The sequence below is a fragment of the Plasmodium brasilianum genome, chromosome 8, assembly GCF_023973825.1.
Source record: "Plasmodium brasilianum strain Bolivian I chromosome 8, whole genome shotgun sequence".
In the NCBI taxonomy this organism is placed as follows: Eukaryota; Apicomplexa; class Aconoidasida; order Haemosporida; family Plasmodiidae; genus Plasmodium; species Plasmodium brasilianum.
Window position 1 is genome coordinate 1230553 of NC_090121.1, and position 12507 is coordinate 1243059.

Genomic DNA, 12507 nt, shown 5'->3' on the forward strand with positions numbered 1-12507 from the left:
TTTTTTTACCGCTCTCCTCCTTTTTTTAAAAATGATGCATTTTTTTATATTTATCCATTCGCATTCCCCTGTTTGTTTTCAAGTTACCGGACGCTTATTAACGCGCATATTGTTATAATGCCCCCACGTATATATATATATATATATATATATATATATATATGTGCGTGTGTGAGCGCGCATTTTTCGTTTTAGCAGTTATAATATTCATTTTTCGCAGTTATTAATAATCTTTTTTTTTATTAATATACGCGACTTTTTAAATTATTTTTTTAATCAGTGGCAGCTGTTACGGTACCTGTGCCTATGGACGTTTCGTGCATCCTTTAAATTTTACTTATGTTCCTGCAATAATTAAAATTATGAATAGCAGCTATTATTTTGCTATTAATTTTCTATTATTTTGCTATTAATTTGCTATTATTTTGCTATTAATTTGCTAGTATTTTGCTATTAATTTGCTATTATTTTGCTATTAATTTGCTATTATTTTGCTATTAATTTGCTATTATTTTGCTATTATTTTGCTATTAATTTGCTATTATTTTGCTATTAATTTGCTATTAATTTGCTATTAATTAGTCATTAATTAGTTATAAATTAGCTAAGATATAGCTGTTACATTATTTTTCATTATCTCTCTGCTCCTCTTTCCTGTATTTTATTTACATTTCTCATTTTTTTCTTGCTCTTGTTATGTATTTTTTTTTTTTTTTATTTGTTGTCTTTTTTTTTTTAATTTCTCCATGTGTGAGATACCAGCACTGATGATTTATGTACACGACAGGCAAGCACATTTCAAAATTTGCATTTTTAACCCCCAAATTAGTCTATTAATTATAAAAACATACATAATTTGCATGGAAAACACATAGTAACGTAGAGTAAGGATTGCTCCAAATGCTCACGCTTATTTTTTTGCGGCATAAAAAGAAGTAAATAAATAAGAAATAAAAATGCAATAAAAATGGAATAAAAAGTAATTGGAACTAACGAAACGACGGAGCAGACTTCCTCAAAATGTAGCAGTTCACAGCAATTTGACATAACAAAGAAACATTCATTAAAGGGTTCCATATTTTGAAACACACGAAGTGGTTGTATTCACTCCTTTTTGTTTAAAAATTTGTTAGCCAAAAATATATGCTGAATATATACATGTAGGAACTCAATGAAATCACATGTACAATGTAACACCATCTTGTAACAATATATGAGCTTTTCTTCATGTGAAAAAAACTGCAAAAATGAAGTTATTTTATATGAAAATATATGTTTAAAGGGGGTCTTTTTTTTTTTTTTTTTTGCTTTTTTTTCTGGTCTAATCAAAATTTAAATATTATTATTATTCCCACCTTGGTATTTTTTGAAAAATTTGCAAAATGTGCAAAGGGAAAAATGAAAAAAGGAAAAATACCAAACCATGGGACCTACTAACATGATGATTCCTTTGAAGTATGGCAAAATATTTTGTATGGAAAGAAGCATACTTACGTGAATTAGCAAATGGGATGAGTGTTAATGCAAAATAAAACAACAAAGAAAATGCTTTGGCATATTACCCTGGGAAAAAAATATTCATATATACATATACAAGTACATACATACATACGTACATACATATATATATATACTTTACTTACATGCTAGTGATATAACACAAATGAACGTAATACTTGAAATATGGAATTCAAGTCAGTGCTAATTTTGCTAAGCGAATATCAACTATGATATTATGATATTGCGGTATTTTGCTAATACTGTCCTATGAAAGTATTATACTGTTGCATTATTACAGCATAATTCTTGCTCGTATTTATATAATCGAATTTTTTTTTTTTTTTTAAATTTAAATTGAACTTTAAGAGTATTATTGTAATAAGAAGACACCCTTCAGAAGACAATGAAAAAAAAAAAAAAAAAAAAAAAAAAATCAAACACGCAAACACAGAAATATACAAACGTGCGAACATGCAAACGTACAAACATGAAAATATACAGTCTTACATATGTATAAACTTATAAAAATACAAACAAAACCAAATGAAACAAAAATGTGTCTTAATTCCCAATTTTTCGAGTACCCAAAATTATTCTTACATATGTAATTAAAAGAAGAAATGTAAATGTACAAATCTCATATACTTAGTCAAATTTTAACAGAAATGTAATTTAATTCAAGATTACACTTATGCACGTAAAGTACATATATATATATATATGTCAAAATGACTAATCAATACAGCAATTTTAAACGGGTGAAGGGTTTTTCTTAAGTAATATTTTTAAAAAGGAATGAACAAAAAGCATCATAACAGAGTGTGCATAAATCGTCAAGTGGTTGAAAATTTAGTTTAAAAATTATCCCCCTTGAACAGCCGAAAAAGATAAAAAATAAAAAGTAACTCCACTAGTTCGTTTTAAATTTCACTTTTCAAAACATAAGAAAAAAAAAAATTGTATTAATAATGCATTTTATTATTAACTGTTCATGTCTTTTTCTGATTGTGTAAAATACTGTGGTAAAATTAACCAAGTCCAAAAAAAAAAAAAAAAGAGACTAGTATAGCATTCGAACATATGTACATATATATGTATGTACGTATGTACGTATGTACATATGTACGTATGTATGTATGTACGTATGTATGTATTTTTTTTTTTTTTTAGAATTAAAGAAAAGTTAGGATCTTTTGGCTAGTCAAAATAAAAAATATACTGCGAAATTTCAAAAGATATAATTGCGTCGTACATGTAAGAAATGGTAAAACACGAAACTGAATTTCCTTAACTCAGCTACGTGAACAAATGAGTGATAATTCGACTTTTCCCCTTTTATTTCACTTTAAATTTCACCACCTATTTTCAATTGAACATTCTGACAAAAGAAACATACCCCCATGAGTATTGTAATAGTATGGTATGTTTTAACCTACAAATATGCAGCCCTTGCGACTGATATGAATTATGGTATACCACCAATTTAACATCAAAAAAATAAAACAAAATATGAAAAAACAGGGAAAAACAATATAAACCGTTTAGAGATCATTTATCCTTCAGCCATTTGTTCATATTTAAATGGTCCCATATATAAACGAAGAAAAAAAAAAAAAAAAATACATTGCAGTGAAATATTCATTAAAATTATGTGTACCATTAAGTTGTGTAGTCATTATGACAAGAGAATTAATTATATATCACCATTAAATAAATTAGTAATTACAATTATGCGTTCATATAACTCTTTCAAAGAGTTTCAGGGTTAATATGTATATATATCATGTATATACAATATGTGTACAAAGAAAAATATAACTACTACACACACATATACATACATACATACAAATATAAATAAGTATATACAAAAATACGCACATATTCATACACGTATATATTCCCACATTCATATGTACAACTTCTTCTATGTACTACTGGGAAGGCAAACCCAAAGGAAACACTTCAACAACAGTAATACACGTACTACACATTTCAGTGTTAACCGGATGAAGATAACTTATAATTCGTCATAAAATATATAAATAAAATGAATAATAATGGAAAAGAAAGTCGTAAATATTCATGTAATATGACTTTTAATTTCCTGAACAAAAAAAAAAAAAAAAAAAATTATGTATATAATTTTATTGTGTTGTACATGTTAATAAAAAAAAGAAAAAAAAAAAGGGATGGAAAAAAGGACACTATGAAATATAAACAGTATAATATTGTGAGTAATTTTATACAAAGATTTTTCGTTATATTACAAAGAATTTTTCTATATATTATCATCAAAATGAGATGTGTACATATTGTATAAACTCATCTTTTTTCCTTTTTTATTTTATTTTTATTTTTATTTTTCTTCATTGAAAATATGAAATTTAAAAAGTTCAATAAAATGTAAAGTAAAAGAAATAAAAAAAATGAAAATGCTAAAAAACGAGAAAAGTTTATAACGTATAAAAGATTCAGAAAAAGCCAGTAGAAAAAGGTTACCGAATGCTTCTAATCGTAATATGATTTGCATGTGTAAATATATGCATGTGTATATAAATATGCATGTGTATATAAATATGCATGTGCTTATATATATGCATGTGTATATATATACATATGTGTATTTATATGCATAAACACATGTAACAATGTGCATCATACATTTAGTTACACTAAACTTGTGTATTTGTGTAAAACATACGAACATATTTATATATGCATACACATTAAATACATGTATGTCTTTATAGCGTTGCATGCACAAGTAATTATTTTATCTCAGCATCAAATTTTATATCAAACGATTTAAAAAAAAAAAAAAAGAAAAAAAAGGATGATTGGATTAATGGACGAATGAATGTTCGGATTTAAGAATGTTCGGATTAAAGAATGTTCGGATTAAAGAATGTTCGGATTAAAGAATGTTCGGATTAATGAATGTTCGGATTAATGAATGTTCGGATTAATGAATGTTCGGATTAAAGAATGTTCGGATTAATGAATGTTCGGATTAACGAATGACAGGATTAACGAATGGCCGGATGAATGATATCATATACGTTTATACGTATTATGGCACATGCATCACAATCAGCTTTCTAAATAGTTTAATGAAGTTATTATTTTATTTTTTTCTCTTTTTGTTTCCTTTTATACTTAAATCTTTTCATTAATTCAATTTATACATTCATGTATAAGCAGGATGTAATGATATTGAAACTAAGGACGTTTTAGCATTTGTAACTCAAACACATAAATATATTTTTTTTTTTTTTTATATATTTTTTTTTTTTCACTTTTTCATATCTTTAGAAAAGATTATGCAATTTCATATATACATGTTAGTTCGCTGATTATACGTATGCATAAATGTACACAAGATTATAAACACGCTTATAAATTTAAACAGGTGACTTACAATTTAACGATTAACTAGTTATACACACATATAATACACATACATATATATATATATATATATATATATATATATATATATAAACACTTTAATGCGTTCACATGTACACCTGTATACGTTCACATGTACACCTGTATACGTTCACATGTACACCTGTATACGTTCACATGTACACCTGTATACGTTCACATATACTCTTGTATATATTTACATACCACATATATATTATCCCCGAATAGATATAAATGACAACACTTAAGAACGAATGTATGCTTACTCATACACTAACATTACACTTGACTCAATGATACATGTGAAAAGAGCATGACATACTTGTAAACTTTTTTACACTCATTTAAATTTACATCACCATTTAATGTGATTTCTTTTACTTTTTATCATCTATAATAAGATATGAATAAAATAAAAACAAGTGTACGAAAAACTTTTAATTCATAAAATGAGTTAATGAAACTCAAATTTGGACTACAGATCAAATGCATAAAAAAAATGACTTGGTTTACATGTATTTAAGTAATAATATCGATTATTCATGTGTGTGTATATGTATGCATACATGTATATATATATATTTATGTGCATACTATTGTATGCACTTAATATTTACTTTTCCTTTATTACATCATACTGCAACTGCATTGCTGATAACCATCCACATTTGCAATTGCATAATAATTAATAATAGATTATTTTAAAAAAAATAATATGTATATATACATATAATATATATTAACAGCACCATTTATTTTATTTTATTTTATTGTATGGCATTATTTTATTTTATCGTGTGGCACTGTTCTACTGTATTGTGTGGCATTATTTTATTTTATCGTGGTACTATTTTATTTCATATTTCGTGAAAATATCATTATGGAAAACAGTGAAAATAAAATGGAGTGAAGAGAAATGGAATAAAACGAAATGGAATCAAACAAAGTTAAACATAAGGAGAGAATACAGACGAACCAATATAAGGAAAAATTTATGAATATCATATATGCAGTTAGGTATTATGTTTTTATGTACGTAATATGTTTACATTTATATTTACTTTTGCCTGTCACGTGTACATGTACCCAGTGAACTTACCCTCACCTATTGAATTTACTCTTACCCACTGCATTTCAACATACATACATAATGCATACATAATGCATACATAATGCATACATAATACATATATAATACATACATAATACATACATAATACATACATTATGCATACATAATACATATACAATACATATACAATACATATACAATACATACATAATTAATACATAATACATACATAATGCATACATAATACATACATAATGCATACATTATGCATACATAATACATACATAATACATACATAATGCATACATAATACATACATAATACATACATAATACATACGTAATACATACGTAATACATACGTAACACATACGTAAAACATACGTAACACATACGTAATACATACGTAACACATACGTAAAACATATGTAATACATACAAACATACACTTGTGAACAAATGAGAGGAAACTATTCATGCACAGAGATAACTATATTCTTCTTTTCATTTGAAACATTGGTGGTTCATCATTTTTCATGACGTACATATTTTTTACTTTGGTGTATTTTTTTTGTGAATCGATACATCCCTTTATTGCATCCCATTGTCATAAATTTTTTAAAAAATACAAAGTGAAATAGAGATACATATATGAATATGTATGCATGTATATAACATATACTTACATATATACAAATGCATGTACAAATTATTGTTCTCTCGAATGAAGTATTAAAAAATAAGAGGAACAGTGGAGCATATCACTGCATTTACCTTTAAAAGGGAAATACTTAATAAAAAAAATGATTAAATTAATTGCATAAGTGGCACATTTCTTTGCACATAAAACGTACATATACGCTTATATATATTTGTATATTTATTATTTATATGTAGCATACATACAATATACATTTAATATATATATATATATGTATATACATTTTTATGGAAAAGTTATGCGTATAGTGTATGCGCAAAAAGAGTACATACATGGTACAAATATGCAAAGCACATCATTTATACTTTTATGTTAAAAAATAAATTTTTATGCACATTAAAATAAAAATTTATGTATATATTTACACACATTAAAGAAAATGATGATATTATGAACTGTTCATGTAAAAGAAATAAAAAAAAAGAGATACTAAACGGATAATACACAAAAAAAATAAAATAAAATAAAGGGGAAAGTAAAGCAGAATATTACACATAAAATAATATAGAAATAAGGAAAAAAAGTACACCAATTTAGTTACTTGTTCAGGATTAAAATATACGTACATATATATGTATGTATATAAGTGTTTGTATACGTATGTGTACGTACGTGCATACGTTTTTGTATATATGTATTTGTATGTGGGTACATGTATATGTTTAGATACGTAAAAACAAATTATGAACAAGTCATAAAATTAGTAACTTTATTCAAAAAAAAAAAAAAAAAAAGAAACAGCTAGCTAGTTAGTACTTCATTTTTCCATTGGTTTTCAGTACGTGTACATATATATATATATATATATATGTGTACATATGTATTTTTTTTTTTTTATACACATTTATATATATATAACCATTAACAGCTAGATGGATAAGGTAACGTCAAAACGAATTAAAAACAATGTGTTAACAATAGAAAAAAGTAATGACGGTGAAAAGAAAATTTTAAACAAAAGAGTAAACATGAATAAAAAAAAAAATATATTTATGAATGATGATTCGAAGAATGTTGACATTAATAAAAAGAATCTAAAAAAAGTAAAAAATGAAAAAATTTCAAAAAATACAAAAGATAAATTGGAATCCACGTATTTAATAAATACAAGAAGTAGAGATAATGGGAAAAAAAAAACAATATATAAAGGGTTAGAAAAAGAAAAAAAAAGTTCATCTAATGCGGAAAGAATATGTTCTATTAAAGCAAATAACATAAATATTAATGATGATGGGGAAAAGTATATAAACGATAGTAAAAATGATAATATGAAGAAATCAAATTATACAATTTTGAACTATTTTAAAAGTAGTAATGTTACTGATAAGTGTAATAATAAAATATCTGCCGATGATAATACATTAGCATGTACTGATGATATAGTACGCAATAGAAAGAGGAGTGCTACTACGTATAGTAAAAACGAGGCTAATCATGTATCTACCAAGAATATTTATCTAAATATGAAAAGTAATATAGAGCATAACTTGATGAATTATAAAAGGTCCAAATTAGATAAAATACACGGGGAAAGTTTTAGTGCAGATTCATCTAAGTCGAACACCTTGCCAAATAATGAGCGCACATTGGGCATGGAGAGCCGTAACAACCATGATACGAATAGTGACAACAACAGTATTAAAATTAGTGCCAACAAGAGGAACAACGTCAACATAAGCAAAAGCAGCAGCAGAAATAGCAACAGCAACAATAACATTGACGGTAGTTTAAACAACAAAAACAACAAGGACAACCATATGAACAAGGACAACCATATAAACAAGGACAACCATATAAACAAGGACAACCATATGAACAAGGACAACCATATAAACAAGGACAACCATATAAACAAGGACAACCATATGAACAAGGACAACCATATAAACAAGGACAACCATATAAACAAGGACAACCATATAAACAAGGACAACCATATGAACAAGGACAACCATATGAACAAGGACAACCATATAAACAAGGACAACCATATGAACAAGGACAACCATATGAACAAGGACAACCATATAAACAAGGACAACCATAATGACAGTTTGCGCGCGAACGGGGCGGAGTGTATCACTAATAAAGCTATCCCGCAGAAGGGTATTACCCTGCGGAACAGCACAAACGGGATGAAAAGAAAAATGACGAATGGAAGCATAGTTGACATACTTAACAGCTTACGAAATAACTCGTACACGGCTAACACATACATGGCCAACACGTACACGTCCAACTTGGACAAAAATTGTGGTACATCGTGTACATTGTTAAGCAAATATTTGCTTTGCAGTTATCAGGAAAATCCAACTGAGCATGATACAGGTGCAAGTATTAGTAACATACAAGATGGTGTTTCCCACGCTGATGATACCTCCCATGCTGGTAACGCATCCCAAGCCGACACTGATATGACGAACATTCATATGAGCAAGTTCAACTTATACAACAGCAACATTGAGGGTGCACATAGTAACAATTTGAATAGAAACACATTTGGAATGAGTACAAATAATTTAGGAGTAATAAAAGAGGGAAAAAACGAAGTGAATCATATTTACAATTATAAAGAGCGAAATAAGGAGTATCTAAACTCAATAAATTTATCTTTTAGTAAAGAAAAAGAAGAGAATGATAATGATATCAATAATGATAATAATTGTAATAGTAATAGTAATAGTAATAGTAATAGTAATAATAATAATAATAATAATAATAATAATAATAATAATAATAATAATAATAATAATAATAATAATAATAATAATAATAATAATAATAATAATAGTAATAATAGTAATAATAGTAGTAATAGTAATGGCAATAGTAATAGTAATGGCAATAGTAATAGTAAAGGCAATAGTAATAGTAAAAATATACTTATGCGATCTCTTCCCAATAGAAATACAGTGAGAAACACAAAATTTGACGAAGATTTATTTTCGAGAAATTTGATGCATTTTGAAGATTTTTGCTCATACAAATTAAAAAAAAATATCAATAATAATATTATTAACAATATATGTAATATGTATGAGGATAGAGGAAATTTGGATATTTTTATTAATAGGAAAAGACGAGAAGGTTTATATAAATCAAAGGAAGATTATACACAATCGAATTTAAGTAATTCTTTCTTTCCATCATTAAATGATGATCATTTTGAAGGAGAGAAATTATTTAAGAGACCTAGAACAAAATTATATAATAGTTCACAAATGGGTAGAAACAAATACCAGGATATGTTAAAATGTAAGAACAAAGAACAGGATGATACTTTATCTAATATACTTCTAAATCATCAAGATTTATTAATAAATAAAAGAGAAAAAATAATTATAAATAAAGAGGAAAATAGAGAGGAAAATAAAAAAGATATAATGAAAAAATATGTAAAAGATTTCTGGATACATAGTAAAAAAGAATTTTTTAATAAATATTGGAGCTCCTCGCTACATTTACAATATAATGAAGTAGAAAAATTAAAAGAATTGGTTCACTTTGAAAGGAGTGAGAATTATACAGTAGATGATATGTTTAGTAATGAAGAAATGATAACTGATGAGGAAATTTTATTAAAAGATTATGTAACAGATGAAAAATTAAAAAATTTTAGTCTAGATTTAATGGACGGATTTCTATATGATAAACAATCACTATACGAAAAAGAAATGATTGAAAACGAAAAAATTTTATCTCGTATATCATTTAATCATAAAAATTCAGACATTAATGTAGACAAGTTATTAAATCTGTTTCCTAGAGATTTTATGAAAAAATATAAAATTGTAAAAAAGTTAGGAGAAGGTGTATATGGAAAAGTATTTAAGGCTGAATCTTTAGAAGACTCATATTTACATTTTGCAGTAAAAGTGCTTCGATATTTTTGGCCTAATTTTAAGTATAAATTCGGATCAGAAGAATTTGCTATTAACGAATTTAACATTATGCGCATTTTGTTTCATCCTAATGTTGTATGCTTGTTAGATAGCTTTAGAGTACATACTTATAGAAAAGGAAAAGTAAAAACTCATCGAGGACAAAAGACAAGAACGGAAAATATGTCGGCAGAGTATGATTTTAGCTTCCAGAGGCATCGAAAAACAGAGAAGAATCAATTTTCTCCTTCTAAGGATACTATAGAAAGAAACAATAGGTACAAGAGTTTAGTGTCTAAGGGGTGCATAACTATTGAGGACTTAGAAAAGGATCTTGTAATGCATAGCTCGAATGCAGCAGGGGGAGAAGATGGAACCAAACTGATTTATCCTTCGATTCTCAGCAAAAATACAAGAGGTGTGAAGAAGAACAATGGTAGTATCGGCAGTAGTAAAGGACGAAGTAACAATAGCAATAGCGGAAACAACAACTGCAGTAACAATACCACTCAGAGTAGCAGTGCGAGCGGAAACCGCCTCAACAGCTGCTACGCCTCGTCTATCATTAGGAAAAAGGACTTGACTAAAGAACGAAGCACTCCAAAGAGTGGAAACGCACGCCGCGATGATCTGAGTGATGTACTAGGCTCAACCTATCATGTAAAAAAAAAAATGAAAATTGGCAGTTATAAGTGCAGTGCTCAGAAGAACCAACTAAATAAGGGAAAGAATCTTAGTATGGATAAACTAAAATTTAGAAAACATTCTAGAAAATTAAAAAAAATTGAAAGTAAAAATAATGATTATATTGAAAATTGGGACTTATTTTTAGTAATAGAAAAATGCGATTGTAGTTTAAATGATATTTTAAATAAAGCCAAAAAAAAATATTGTTCTTTTATCCAACATATTAAACAGTGTACAGCACAATATTTACCGAGTGAAAGAATAGATATGTCATATGATCATATATATAATTATGTAAAATATGTTTATTTGCCTTTAAAAAAAATAGAAAATCGCTGGTTCTATCCTGATATGCCTTCTCTAAGTGAAATACAAACAAAGGTTATTATATATCAAATGTTACAAGGGATAAATCATTTTCATAAAAAATTTATCATACATAGAGATATAAAGCCAGCTAATACACTTATCAAAAATATACATTATTTATCAGATGGGTTAAATGATTCAAAGGAATGGATAGTAAAAATTGCCGACTTCGGATTAGGAGTATATGATCATTTTTTAAAAGCAGAAACCAAAGATTGTAATATTATTACTTTACAATATAGACCTCCAGAAATATTATGTAACAGTTCTCTTTATAACTATTCAGTTGATATATGGTCTATCGGAATAACCATGTGTGAATGTTTATTAGGTTTTGTTCCTGTAACATCTAAATTTGAATCCTCTGTATTATTCAAAATTTTAGTTTTCAGGGGTATACCTGATGAAGATTTTGATAATTTATTAAAAAAAGAATTTATTGGAGAATTACCAAAATTTAAAGTTGATAGACTTAGAATGTTACAAATAATTTTTACTGATATTTATGGACGAAAAATTCTAAGTGATAATGGTATTGATTTAATTGACAAATTTTTGAGTTATGATTATAAAAACAGAATCACAGCTAATGATGCTTTGAAGCATCCATGGTTTGAAGATGTTCATTTGTACTTGAACGATGATTTGTTGAAATATTACAAGCGAAATGGTACCTATTACTTTTAGGCCGGGTGGCATAACTACTTGCGTTAGTTAGGTTAGTCGCATATCGCTGAGGTAATTAGTTGCTTTTCCTATAGGATTCATTTCTTTGGCTCCCTTCCCCCCCCTCCTTCCACAGTATTAAGCAGTATTTACAAACCATTACGCGTACGTATGTGTGTA

General features: G+C 27.0%; 1 protein-coding gene across 1 annotated transcript; it reads left to right on the forward strand.

Annotated features, from left to right (window-relative positions):
• Positions 1 to 7596: 7596 nt before the first annotated feature.
• MKS88_002430 (cdc2-related protein kinase 4) lies at positions 7597 to 12348 on the forward strand (the record flags this gene model as incomplete). Its single annotated transcript, XM_067215439.1, has 1 exon — positions 7597 to 12348. One exon carries the CDS (start codon positions 7597 to 7599, stop codon positions 12346 to 12348), a length of 4752 nt encoding a protein of 1583 aa, XP_067073865.1.
• Between the last annotated feature and the right edge of the window lie 159 nt (positions 12349 to 12507).